The sequence below is a fragment of the Podarcis raffonei genome, chromosome 11, assembly GCF_027172205.1.
Source record: "Podarcis raffonei isolate rPodRaf1 chromosome 11, rPodRaf1.pri, whole genome shotgun sequence".
Classification (NCBI taxonomy): Eukaryota; Metazoa; Chordata; class Lepidosauria; order Squamata; family Lacertidae; genus Podarcis; species Podarcis raffonei.
In genome coordinates this window covers 14,155,199-14,169,719 of record NC_070612.1, presented here as the reverse complement: position 1 = coordinate 14,169,719, position 14,521 = coordinate 14,155,199, and the positions used below count along the sequence as shown (strand labels likewise).

The window sequence follows — 14,521 nt, the reverse complement described above, 5'->3', positions numbered from 1 at the left end:
CACCTTTAAAAATGTGTTTAGTAGAACAGTGTTTGATTTAGATGCAATTTATGTGTATGAGATTAATGGGTTAAAGTTGTAATAGGAAGCATCCTTCCTTGGTGGTTGAGAGTTGGCTGTTGTTTAGTGACATAGGCTTGGTCTGGGAAAACTGGGTTATTTTAAATACTGAGGTAGAGGATTGCAAAATTACACTTTTTATTAGTTTGTGGGTAGAAACTCTTGGTCACTCACAGAAAAAATGTTCTGACGGGGAGAGAATTCTGTGTCACTCATATTTGATTGGTTGAAGGACAGGATGGCTGGGACATAAATAGGCATATTCTATTTTTGGGGGAAACCACAGAAAAGAAGATGAAGAGGACAAAGACAAGAACCAGCTGAAAAGGAGAATCATTCCTCTCTCATAACCTAAATACCATAGTTTATTGCCACATTCAAACACCACCAAAGTAGTGTCCATGTACCTTGTATGTAATTATTTAATACAAATAGTGCTGGGGTTAAACTTAAGGCCAAAAGACTAAGTCTCTACCTCTCTTTTAAATCAGAACCAGTGAGGGCGGTGAAGGTCCTGTGTGAGTGTCTGGAGGCGGTTGGAGGATGGATGGCGGCTAACAGATTGAGGTTGAATCCTGACAAGACAGAAGTACTGTTTTTGGGGGACAGGAGGCGGGCAGGTGTGGAGGATTCCCTGGTCCTGAATGGGGTAACTGTGCCCCTGAAGGACCAGGTGCGCAGCCTGGGAGTCATTTTGGACTCACAGCTGTCCATGGAGGCACAGGTCAAATCTGTGTCCAGGGCAGCTGTTTACCAGCTCCATCTGGTACGTAGGCTGAGACCCTATCTGCCTGCGGACTGTCTCGCCAGAGTGGTGCATGCTCTGGTTATCTCCCGCTTGGACTACTGCAATGCGCTCTACGTGGGGCTACCTTTGAAGGTGACTCGGAAACTACAACTAATCCAGAATGCAGCAGCTAGACTGGTGACTGGGGGCGGCCGCCGAGACCATATAACACCGGTCTTGAAAGACCTACATTGGCTCCCAGTACGTTTCCGAGCACAATTCAAAGTGTTGGTGCTGACCTTTAAAGCCCTAAACGGCCTCGGTCCAGTATACCTGAAGGAGCGTCTCCACCCCCATCATTCTGCCCGGACACTGAGGTCCAGTGCCGAGGGCCTTCTGGCGGTTCCCTCATTGCGAGAAGCAAAGCTACAGGGAACCAGGCAGAGGGCCTTCTCGGTAGTGGCGCCCGCCCTGTGGAACGCCCTTCCAGCAGATGTCAAAGAGATAAACAACTACCTGACATTCAGAAGACATCTTAAGGCAGCCCTGTTCAGGGAAGTTTTTAACGTGTGATATTTTACTGTATTTTTGGTTTTTATGGAAGCCGCCCAGAGTGGCTGGGGAGGCCCAGCCAGATGGGCGGGGTATAAATAATAAATTATTATTATTATTATTATTATTATTATTATTATTATTATTATTATAAGTGTTATTTTTTTACTGACATTTGTTCTTGGAAACAGCACAGAGTATCTCCATGTAAATCTAGATTATATATCCCATTTAGATTTAACAAGATCATTATATATCTTTCCAAAAAAAATCAATTGGCATTTAACACACAAAACACTCTCAACAAAAGGAAATTCAATTCCGTTGGGCAAAACGTTTCTCGTTGTCATAAAAATGTCTGCTATATTAGAAATAAACAAATTCCTGCTCACCAATAAAATGAACTAAATGATCTAGCTTGGGTTGAAACTGCTGCACCAAAGTACAGACTGCATTATATTTGGATGAAATTTGACTGGTGCGATACAACCGGTCTGATATAGCAACCAATACAGCCCAATTCGAGGTAGATCAGGATGGTATATAAACAATATAAATTTGAAATATTGAATTAATTCAAGGACAAATGTCTTGTCATATTCGTACAGTTGTCACTGAAGGACTTGTTTACTTTGCCCCAGACTTTCAACATCCCTATATCCAATGCTGACATCTGAGAAAAAGATCTATGTCAAGACCTGAAATCTAGCTTCCCCTATGAAATATACTGGTTTCCATTGTTCCTTGAAATGTCTTCTCTTAAATCCACATTTTAAAGCACTTTGGATTAGAAAGAAAATACTCACGTGAGATAACACTGTCCATGTACTGTGGCAAATACGGAGCCCACATGTCAATTGTCTCCTTCCTCCCTGCCTGCTCAATTCTTCTCAATTCTGCTAACAGCAAGGCCTGGGCAGCTTCTCGCACCTACAAACCCGAAGGAAGACACATGTTTGCAAAAGGACTCCATAATGTTCACGTAAAGGTACAGGTAAAGGGACCCCTGACCATTAGGTCCAGTCATGGCCGACTCTAGGGTTGTGGCACTCATCTTGCTTTATTGGCTGAGGGAGCTGGCGTACAGCTTCCGGGTCATGTGGCCAGCATGACTAAGCCGCTTCTGGCGAACCAGAGCAGCACACGGAAACGCCATTTACCTTCCCACCGGAGCAGTACCTATTTATCTACTTGCACTGACATGCTTTCGAACTGCTAGGTTGGCAGGAGCAGGGACCGAGCAACGGGAGCTCACCCCATCGCAGGGATTCAAACTGCCGACCTTCTGATCAGCAAGCCCTAGGCTCTGTGGTTTAATCCACAGCACCACCCGCACAGACGTTAAGGAACCTTTTCTAGCACCCTCTGCCACACGAGGAATCACAGAGTGATTTTCAAAACACTGCAAAACAACTTATTGTATGAGAAAACAACCACAAAACTATTAAAATTATTCCTCAATTATAAAAGCATCATAGATACAGTATATCACATCCTAAGTCCTTCTGTATTCCGGACTTTCAATCAATTGGGTGGGAAAACAGCTGTTTTAACCTAGCACCGGAATTTTGTTAAGAGCTGCTGTGCTTTGTCTCCCAGGGGAGAAAATTCAACAGTCAGGGTGCTATCACAGTGAAGACTTGATCCCATGTCACCTCCTGTCATGCAACAGCTGATGGTGGCAGGTCAAGAAGTTTCCCCTAACCCAAGCTGGCCAACCTCAAAGTCCAAGTCAGATGATATGAGGGAGAGGGAACACTCCTACGGGTGAAAAAAGAAAAAAAGAAGAATGCTGGTACGCAAAATGAATTGGTTGCAGATACTGCTTGTGAATGACATCTTACCAAAACAAAGATAGTTGGCATGATAGATAACATAAAAAACCTCTTTCTGCAGTTCACTCACAAGGTCCCCAAATGCTTCCATCATCCAGAATTTATAAAGGGACTATCTTTCCCAGACAGTTCAGTGATCAACAATGTCACGTTCATGCATAGGAACAATACTCTACAACTTCCTCATACCCTGAGAGGGCACATGCGGATGGAAGAGCCATATGGGCAAAGCCAACAAATTATTCTCATGGAGACACTGGCCATACAAAACCCTGAGCGGGACCCACAGGATTCTAGCAGAACTGCACCTTTACAACAGTGGTGCCTAACCTGTGGCCTTCCAGATGTTGTTGTGTTCCAATGACCATCAGTCCCAGTCAGCCAGAATGGTTACCAGTCAGGGATGGAGTGAACTGTAGTTCAGTAACTTCCGGAGAACCACAGGTTTCCCACACCTCATTTACTAGTTCATCAAGAAAAGCCACCAATGGAAAATACCTCCCTCACCACTATGCCACAGTATGAGCTGGGTCCTAGCTGTGGTGTAAAAAAATCTCAGAAGTAACAGAGAACCTGGCACTGGTGGAATGATAGACCTGATTCGTAGAATTCACAATGCTGCCTTAATACACTGCAAGAACACAGCATTGCTTAGGATTCCTCTTCAGGACCCTGCGATCTGAGGCACTTGGTCACTGTCACTTGGTCACTTGGTCACTTGCATCCTGGTCACTGTCTCTTCGAGCTCCTGCCGTCGGGACGGAGATACAGGACGATGAAGACAAGAACGAGCCGTCTTAAGAACAGCTTCTTCTCCAGAGCGATCTCAGCCCTGAATGGGAAGCCTGGACTTTGAAAGTCATCTAATCTTCCTTGCTGTATTATACTGTATTGTTTTAATTAGTGTTTTTATGGAGCAGTCAAGTAATTTCGTTGTCCCTGAGAGGGGGCAATGACAATAAAGATATTTCTATTTCTATTCTATTTCTACTTCATTGTGTGCCTCCTTTGCAGGAGGTTCAGAAGGTGGCAACAAGGAAACAGGGCCTTTTCTGCAGTGGCTCCCCATTTGAAGAATGTTGTCTCTAGGAAGGCTCTCCTACCAGGCTGTTGGCTAATTAAACAACCTATGGCCTTTTAAACTGTGGGGGTATTGTTTTTGTTTGTTATTATGGTGCGCGTTATTGTGTTTTTATACTGTAAACCACCCTGTGATCTTTGGATGAATTTCGGTATATAAATTATTACCATTATTATTATTAATCTACCTCAGTATACAAGAGAATTAAAGCTTAATATTCTTGAGAATAAAAGCTGAAATTCTTACATGTTTTGTTAGACATTCACCAGCAACACTAAAGAGTGTGTGTTCACACACAACTTCTCTTCCCTAAGTCTTTGGGATGAGGCAGGCTAGAAACTGAAATAAAAGATTAGCTTAGCACAGAGTAAGGTTTCATCTACCATGTGTGCATGAACTCCACCACTGCTGCACAATCCTGGCAGCAGATTTTCAATTAAGCTTAGGAGCCAGCTCAAAACACTACTGTAAATGTCACAGGTCTGCTCCTCATATATTTCTTTTAAAGCTGCACAATCAACTTTTTCTTCTTCTTTTTTTCTTTTGGCCACAACAGCATAGATGTGATGTCAAGGCCAGATAGTCATTTATCAAAAATAGTAGACGCCAACCCCATTTGCCGACGAGCGGAGTTACGTTCGAACAACTCAGCAAGCTCTCTCTAGAAACTGACTTGCGAAACCTCTCAGCTGAACGCCCTTCTCCTTACTGGAACAAAAGACTGCTCCGAAAATTTGATCAGAGTTGAATATTCATTGCAAATTTCAAAAGACGTCTTTGTATGTTTCTACCTGCCGTCGTCACCCACACCAAAAAGCAAATGATGGACCTCAGCATTGCTGAGGAGAAACTAATATTAATCGGAAGAGGCGCCTCTCAGCATTTCATTTCAAATAACTACACATAGTGGAGGGAAAGAGTTTCCTGGACCGTGACTTACAAGGGTTCTTGCTCTCTAAGCATACTTTTCCCTCCTGCTCTTTTTAAAAATATGTATAGCACTGAAGAGGATTAAAAATGAATTTGCAGCAGTTATTGAACTGCTGATGCATGAGGAGTAAACAAACTGCATGCAGCTCCGTCGAAACATGTTGAAATGGTCTGTGGCTTATGGAAATGGAGGATTTTGGTATTCATAAGTGGTCCCGCATGCTGTAATGGAACAACGATGACATCCAGTGGCCGGCAAGATTCATCATGTACTTTGGATTAACCGCGTTCTCCGAGGCCTAGCTTCCCATTTAACTACAATATACTGTTGTTATGAGGGGATGTTAACTCTCCATTTTACAAAACTGACCTGCAAATTGAATTGCATATACCTAGATATATAAATCCAACCTTTAAACCAGAATTATGGTACGCTTTTCTTGGAACAATATATCCGACATAAAAATAATATCCCCATGTTGGCCAACAGATTCATTTCATTCGCACCCCCCCACCCCCCCCACTGCCGCCTTCAATAAAAACAGTACCTCCAAGCATCGATCTTGCCATCTGCGAGCTAACATTTCAAGGAGAGGTGGTCTAAATTTATCCAGGCCCAACAGGTCAGGAAGCATAACACAATGCATAGCGGCAAGTTGACTCCATCCTGTTGAAGACACAGGCAAAGCATTACGAAAACAGCCATCATCAAATGCCACTAGATTTATTAGCATCCACAGCTACGTTTGTCAATCTGAAGTTATCATGACCTGCTTGCCCACAATGACCCTTTTTAAAAATATATTGCATCTTAAGCAACAGGAATGCAGTTGTACTGAATAGCTTAACGTAAAACTGATACGTTATCAGTATATGCGCACGCTAACCTCTCTTCCTGATCATTGAGGCAACTAACATTATTTGAAGCTCCTGTCATCTACATTTGAATTATTCACTGCTTTATTTTGTTGTCTCTCCCATTTGTTCCCTACACTTCATAACTTCGGATTTCAGAAAGCACAGCTTCTGTGTATATAAGCTCATCCTAATTCAAAGTTACATTGGGGCATTAGCAGTGCAATCCTACACAACCCGTCTCAGAAATAAGTCTACTGGGTTCAGAAGGGCTCACTCCCACCTAATAATTATCCTTCTATAACTATGCATTTGTAATTGCTCTAACCCAGGTATGACCAAACTTGGCCCTCCAGCTCTTTTTTGGACTACAACTCCCATCATCCCTAGCTAACAGGACCAGTGTTCAGGGATGATGGGAATTGTAGTCCCAAAACAGCTGGCGGGCCAAGTTTGGCCATGCCTGTGAGTCTAACCTAAGGACCCTCCTTTACTAAGATTAAAAAGAAAGCTAGGGCAATTGACAAAATAGCTATGTGAAGAGCCATCAGGTGGATAGCATTTCTTCCCTTCTTCCCCCTAATCTCCCCATGAGGGTCATGATCCAACATCACATCAAAGCTGAAGCTTGTTTGCTGGTCTGATGGAAGACTGGGTCTAAAGATGCCCTTCTAACATGCTGAAAGTGTCTTCGATTCATAGGATGGTAATTTTACACTTCATTCTCTAGCAATGGGTGAGGAAAATTAATTTCACTAATGTTCTCCTGCTTGCACACCCTGTTGCACAAGAGGAAGCATGAAAACATCAGTGAAATGCACATATGTCAGTGCTGCATAAATTCTTGGGCAATTATTTTCCTTCTACTCAAAGTTCTTTGGACCGAACACATCGTATCCAATTATTGACTAATTTGAACAGTGTGTGTATACATGTACGCATGTGCGATAGACAGACAGACAGATGGACAAGAGATAACATGTTTAAACCAACCAGTGCAAGACGTTTAATCAGACTAGGTATGAGACTCATGCTTTCACAAGCATCCTCTTCCACATAAAATATAAAACCGGTGAATTTGTTTTTCATGCTAGAGATTTATCACAACATGATAAGGACAGTGCATGAGAACAGCAGCCACAATCCTGCCCTGAGGCCACAGGTGCCCTGGCGCCCTCTAGCAGAATCAGTTGGCAGGAAGTGACATATCCTGTGAGGTAGGAGGAAAGGACGAATGTGCTACCATGCACAACCGGGGGGGGGGAGGAAGCAGAGGGAAGGGATGGGAATACGTTAACAGCTATGAAAGACTAACATGGATGCTTTAAACCAACTCCTGTTTTGGCTTTAGGGAAAGTTGCACCTGAGCCAGTGTTTTATGGTCCTTCTCCAAGGGCTACATCAGGCACAGGCAAACTCAGTCCTCCAGATGTTTTTGGCCTACAACTCCCATGATCCCTAGCTAACAGGACCAGTGGTCAGGGATGATGGGAATTGTAGTCCCTAAACATCTGGAGGGCCGAGTTTGCCTGTGCCTGGGCTATATGGAGGAACAGCAGAGGAAAATCATTAAGGTGCAGTACGGCTGGTTCAGGTGTGTGGTAGATTGCCTTCCATGCACAATAGCAACAAGGCTGAAATACATTTCAAATTCCCAAGCACCAGAATTGGTTTTCTCTTGGGGCACATCTTTCTCTCTTTTTTAGGACTGCATCCATGAATAATAATAATAATAATAATAATAATAATAATAATAATAGGAGGAGGAGAAAGAAAGAAAGAAACAAGACTGTTAGGTATCAGACCAGTTTTTTGAGAATCTTGATGAACATGCTCCAGGGATTTTTCCCCCTCTTAAATCCCTGCTAAAAACCAAACTTAAACATAAGCAAGATAGGTGTAGAATTGCAGCCAATACATAAAGCCAGACATGGACAATCAGCCATCAAATACACAGAGGAACGAACACTAGCTTTAAAAAGCCATAAAACACACAAAACTCTTTCAAAGTTCTAAACAGCACAACAATACCAAAAAAGCATGGGTTCAAATGCTGGTTTTGATGTGATGCTCACCAATACGGACATTAAAATAAACAGAAAGCAATGGGTTTCACAGTGAAATCACCACTGTCCAAGTGCAGAAGTGTAGGTGTTTTACACATACTGTTAACTATAGGAAATAATTTCTCACAGGTTTTAATTTTTTTAAAAAAATCAAAGTACACCTAGGTTAGCATCACCATCTAGCAGGCTCCAATAGCTAGAGCTGAAGCAAAACTATTTAGTTTTTGTTGTGTCGAAAAATGCACACCTTTTCATTTATGTAAAGCACTTTGAGGGTGCTGGGTTTTTTTGAAACAAGCAAGTGCTGTAGAAATTTTATTAAATAAATACATTTTCCCCGCCTTGCAATAATATTTGCTTAGTAAGTTGAATTGCCTTTCTTTGATATTATTCCCTATTACCCTCGCTGATGTCATCACATAGCCAAGTCTGATTGGCTATGGTATCATGATGTCATCCCAGTCACTATAGGATCATCCATGTGACTAATAAGGACTACTCTAATAAGGAAAAACAGCAAACATACACACACCCCAAAGGTGCATATGCTTGTAATTTAGATTTTATTTTCAGGAGAAGTTTCTTTCTTTTCTTTCTTTCTTTTTTTCGTATTCGGGAGAAATTTCAAACCTGGAAAAAATCACAACTTTTACCCTCCAAACTTAGAAAAGGGGGAATTTCCGACACAACTTTAATATACCACGTCTAATCACTGCAGAAGTAATCTGGATTGTTGCTGGTTTCTAATGAATTCTTCCAATCACCACTTAGAGGAAGGCTTCTATCTACTTAGAGCTGAGTGAAGCAATTCTCTCTTAGCATGACAACTAAGCCATCGGACACATAGATGTTACCTGCTGAATAGAGTCTCTATTTCTCGTGTAAAGGAAAAACTGGATACATTTAGTAGCACAATGAATGAGAACAATGTATACAAATAATTGAAAAGTGGTCCATAATTCATAAACGGTAGAACTTATGAAAACGCCTACAAGCAGAAGAATCTACAAATCATTTAAACTGACACATCTCCTTTTAGAAATCAGCTTAGTTCCACTGAAGTTAAGAAGGCTAGGCAGATTTAATTGCTCATTTTTTTGCTCTTTGCTTTTTTATTTCTTTTATTTTTTTGCTGTTTGTAGGGTACTTTTATTTCCCTTTTTAAACAACAACATGATCTTTTCTAGGTGATCTTTTGAGAGAAAGAAATTACCTGCACATTACAAGACTGTGTTAGAAAACAAGTATTTACAAGATCTCGGATTTTGCCTTTTCCTTTACAGATAAAAGAATGGTAACAAAACCCTTACATGTTGTCACTGAAAAACACCCTCTATTTATAAGCAAACAAATTTTTATCAATAGGAAAGTTATCCACAAGGTTACCAACTTTTTCTAAGCCACCCAAAATATCCCTTCAGTTGCTTAAATCCTCATTCTGAAGCCACCGGAAAATTGAAAATATGTAATTGTTCTCTCCTTGTCCCTTCCCCCACAAGGTGAAAAAGGGTTGACAAATTGAATTTAAAGATCTTAATTCATTAAATATAAATTTCTTTTTTCCAGTCAGATAAGCTAGCTGCTTAAGTGATGTACAATCATCACTTAAAGGCAGAGAAAAATTAATTAAAACTAATCATTAGTTGCAAATAAAGGTTGCTAAATGAAGCTTGTTTTCAAATTGAGAAAGTGAATGAATGTGCAGATTAGAAGAGGCATGTAACAACGAGAGAGCAAGTTAGTTTAAAGAAAAAGAAAAAGAAAAAGGCCAAGTAGATAGAAAGGGAGGTGAGAATACCTTCATTTACTAAGAAACAGGTATGTAAAGGAGCAGGGTCAGAGCCAGAGAGATCAGCTTCAGTGCTAGCAGAAACAGCAGGAGCAACTTGAGCAGGAAAGAAGAAATAAAGAGGAAAATGAAGACAGACGTTTCAGAAAACGGTTCGTATTACTAAAGAATGGGGAAAGGGGGAGAACCATAGCTCTCTGGGACTATATTAGCAATTACTATACAAGAACCCTTCAAGAAGCGTTCTAGTGAGAGAGAAACAAGTCAATTGTAGAACACAGGGTGAAACTTTGGTTACTTGGGCTATACACCAAGAAATGTTAAATCAAGAAACTTGCATCAATCCCATTTTAAACAGCAGAGTGAGCGCGTTAGGTAGGGAAATCCTGGTCACAGTTACACGTACTAACAGAAAGTCCACATTATGACAAGCAATATTGCGGCTTAAAATCACAAGTAATTATAAACTCAAAGAACCAGGATATAAATTATCATCCACATCACAACTGCACAAATAAAGCTTTACAGTTAAGACAAGTCTAATTTTGGATGTTTTGACCTTTGCAGATTGCTTTAAGGCCCGGCCGAATAAAACACCTTGAAAACTAATTTCTTTAGTACCCACACTGAGATTGATTTAGTGCGTACTGTCAACTACTTTCAGTGAGGAAGCCACTTTAAAAAGTTAATTGCTCAGAATAGTTTTTGCCAAATTAAAATTTATGCCGTTTTACGATGGCCGTTTTGTGAATTGTGGTGGGGTTCTTATTTTTTTTAATGTGAAGGCAGTCCAAAGGCAGCCATAAACTTTATAGTTTCGCTAATGCTCCATGAATCAAATTATCATATGAAAGGACAGGCAGACCGTATGGCACACACCATTCTACAACCAGAGGTCAATGTTAAGATTTAGAGGTCACTGGCTGACACTTCCTTCTCACAGAGAATTACCATATGTCATGCACAAGCATCTTCAAATTAATCCCTCTCCTTTATTCCATTGCAGAACAACAATGAGCTCAGGCTCCAGAACAGATTAAGCATTGTTTCCTGAATTGTATGTTTGGTTTTCATGCAGTGAACTTCTTTTGTCACTCTAAGACATCTGCATCAAAATTACTTCTTCTATGATTTCCACGCGAATGCATCACGATGGCACGCGCAACGCTGTAAACCAGCTAGCATGTATTACGTGTGAATTAAAAAATAATAATAACAGACAACCAGGATTGGGAAAGATCTTGAACTGAGCACAAGCTTTACAAAAATACACCCAGACTCCAATTGTCAGAGTTTACTGTTCGATATTTAAGCTTCACTCCTTTGTGATGAGGGTGGGAGAAAGAGAACAGTCTCTCTGGCTGTCATTGTTTATATCAATCAGTGTAACTGAAAGTAACAACAGCTGGCTTGGTAGGCCAGCAGAACTGGGCGTTCGAGCAATCTGATAAAATACGCTGCATGAATTGATTGTGTTCAGCCACTGTCCATTGCATGTTAGCTGCGCTGCAATTAAGAAAGTTAAACTCACAGAAATGCACAACATGTCACAGGCACCAAGTCAAGCGATAGGAGGTTGATGAGAAAAACCTACAATGTGATAACTAGGAGAAAGGTGGAGCAAAAATCTAACGATTTCATGAATAAAAATCTTCTGGCTCTTACTGTTTATGATAAACTTTCCCCCATTTATTATCAGGGCAGAAGTAAGCAAATAACTGTAGATCTGATAGCATGAACTATAAATATGACAACAGCATTATGAACCACATTAACAGATGACCGATGAGGATGGTAATACCTGAAGGAGCGTCTCCACCCCCATTGTTCAGCGCAGACACTGAGGTCCAGTGCCGAGGGCCTTCTGGTGGTTCCCTCGCTGCGAGAAGTGAGGTTACAGGGCACCAGGCAGAGGGCCTTCTCGGCAGTGGCACCCACCCTGTGGAACGCCCTCCCATCAAATGTCAAGGAAATAAACAACTATCTGACTTTTAGAAGACATCTGAAGGCAGCCCTGTTTAGGGAAGTTTTTTATGTTTGAAGTTTTATTCTGTTTTTAATGTTCTGTTGAAAGCCGCCCAGAGTGGCTGGGAAAACCCAGCCGGATGGGCGGGGTAGAAATGATATTTTATTTTATTTTTATTGAAAGGCCTCCCAGTGCACCATGGTTTAGATGACACTACATTGTGAACATTAAAAAAACAAAAACATAAATAACATGCAACCTCACATTAGTGGACTTCTGCTTGCCTGACGTAACTCTTCTTCCCTGTTCCCTGTGCCATCCCCAAATCTGCTCCAGAGGGGCTGAGGGGAGGGAGCAAGGGAAGGGGAAGTTTCACCATACCAGAAGAAGCCCTTTTTGCTGACTAGCAGCTACCAGTGCATGTCAGCCATAATGATTTACACACTTTACTGCACAGAAAAGTCAAACTTCATCATAGCATCACATACAGTGAGATACTGAAATATTTGCTTTCACATCCGTTCATTGCCCATTAAAAGCAAGACTGAAAGCTTTCATTCACTTGATTGCTCAGCTACTAAATGTGGCTTTAAAGGAGGCAAAAGTTTTCTTCACTTAATGAAATTTTATCTCTCTACTAAATTTCAAAAAAGGAAAAGAAACACTGAGGGGGAATTCATGAACACTTCTTTGGGTTACTCTACAGACTTCCAGGGGGATTTGTATTCAATTTCTAACTTTCTTCTCTCGCAAATCATTCACAACCAAGCTACCTTCCAGCGGGGGGGGGGGGGTTATCTAATAATTGTATGTATGTATATATGTACGTACATATGTATTTCCCAGCCACTCTGGGCAGTTTCCAACACATATAAAATCATCAAACATTAAAATCCTCCTGATACGGGGCTGCCTTCAGATGCCTTCTAAAAGTTGTATAGTCATTTACCTCCTTGACTTCCAATGGGGACATCTACACTTGAGTTCAACATAAAGCAATGTGCTTGATTTATCGTGTTTTAAGTATAGCGGCCATGAGAAGAGGATCAGATGCTAGGCAGGAGACCCCTCTGTCTTAGGTACAGCACTATTAATACATATAGGAAGCGCAGGATGCTTTTCTTAATGGATTAACTACCTTCAAGAAATCAACACATTTTAATAAGTGTAATGATCTACTCATCAGGGAAGAAACATTTACTAGAGGAAGTTCTAGAAATTACGCACAGTTGCAGCCCCAGTTCTGCCATGTTGCCCTTTGGTTAAGCCAAAGTCGTGGGACTACAAAAGGCTTCCACTGCAAGAGTCATATAGAAGACCGTGGGATCCAGTTGGGAAAACAAATTTATACTGCACTGTTAACAAGACTATGTGCGGAACAAAGAGAGAGCAACAAAGGTGTTACAGAAAGGTGATACCCTTTTTTGCCCAGATGTCAATGGACACATGTTTCCTTTTCCAGAAAGAAAATAAGGAGAATGTGGAATCCGACAAAGATTTCTGCTTGCACAACATAACTTTGTTCCCCTCTCCTTTCCCATGCGTCCCCTAAATATGTCTTAGGGGGTTCCCCCAACCCTTTGGAGCAGCTTTGTGGAGAAGGTGAGGCACACATGAGGAGAGGAGAGGTCAGGGAAGTCCCACTGTGCAAGCAGACATCCTTGCACTGATGGGATGTGGTAGCTGAATACTGCCCCCAAGAGCCCAGATATTATTTTAGCCATGCCCTTTTGTGGGCTCCCTTGAGTCACACGCAGGTTAATCTATCCACCTCTGAATACCAGAGATATACAGGATCAGTAATGCCAAGCATTAAAGAGACTGGAGTCACACAGAGTGGATCTAGAGATTCCCTCCCTCAGAACAATCACTGGGATTAACCTGAGTTGTAATTATGCAGATCCATCAGTTTAGGAACAGATTGAAAAACTGGACTGCAAGGCTCATGGCAACTGCAGGTTTCATATCAGCCCCTGGTGGTGAACAGCCAGGAGATGAATCCAGGGTGAGTTCAAAGAATGGTGGATCAGATACATATGACCACCACCTTAACCTCCAGCAAGGTGCTTGGCTGTCAGCACGGGGTACCTGAAAAATGTTGCTGCTATGAACTCAAAAGATCATATGCACACAGGAACCTTCAGTTTCATAAAACACCGGCAATTATCAGACCATCCTTTGTAATTATCAGACATTTCAGCTTAATTTAATCACTCAGAAAAAAGAGAGAAAAGAACGTATCATTAAGACAATTCCACAGTCTGAGTGATATCTCCATTATCTCAAGGGCCTAGAGGTTACCTTGTTTAATCAGCCCCTGAGCTGTCGGACTGGCAACTGGAGCAGGAGTCTTCACTCTAGCAAGCTCGGGAGTCCCTGGTCTAGGTGGTCTACAAATAAAAAAAATCAAGAATTGGGTATGTAAAATCAGAAAATATTGGACACCATACAATATTTGGGCTTGGTGCCACATAAGAATAGCTTAAGAATGGGTTGCATCTTCTGTTAAACATGCACAGATCTCGGTACCCTTTTTACCCAATTCATCATCATTGTCTTTCTCAGCCTCTCTTCTATCAATACCCCAGATATCCTCCATCCCTTTTATTTTCTGGAAATTATACTTCCCATCTTTCCTTCCAATGGCTGGTTTAGTATCT

At 41.4% G+C, this 14,521-nt stretch overlaps 1 protein-coding gene across 5 annotated transcripts in view; it reads right to left on the bottom strand.

The window, feature by feature from the left end:
- Window positions 1-14,521, bottom strand: part of WDR7 (WD repeat domain 7) — a 220,620-nt gene that overhangs the window by 163,708 nt on the left and 42,391 nt on the right. For 3 of the 5 annotated variants that reach the window (XM_053407606.1, XM_053407607.1, XM_053407610.1), the window contains 4 exons: window positions 14,163-14,251; window positions 9,905-9,991; window positions 5,734-5,852; window positions 2,146-2,269 (listed from right to left, as the gene is read on the bottom strand). In XM_053407606.1, the coding sequence (XP_053263581.1) occupies window positions 2,146-2,269; window positions 5,734-5,852; window positions 9,905-9,991; window positions 14,163-14,251 (419 nt within the window). The remainder of the gene's footprint in view (window positions 1-2,145; window positions 2,270-5,733; window positions 5,853-9,904; window positions 9,992-14,162; window positions 14,252-14,521) is intronic. The other 2 variants (XM_053407608.1, XM_053407609.1) reach the window with 1 other exon arrangement.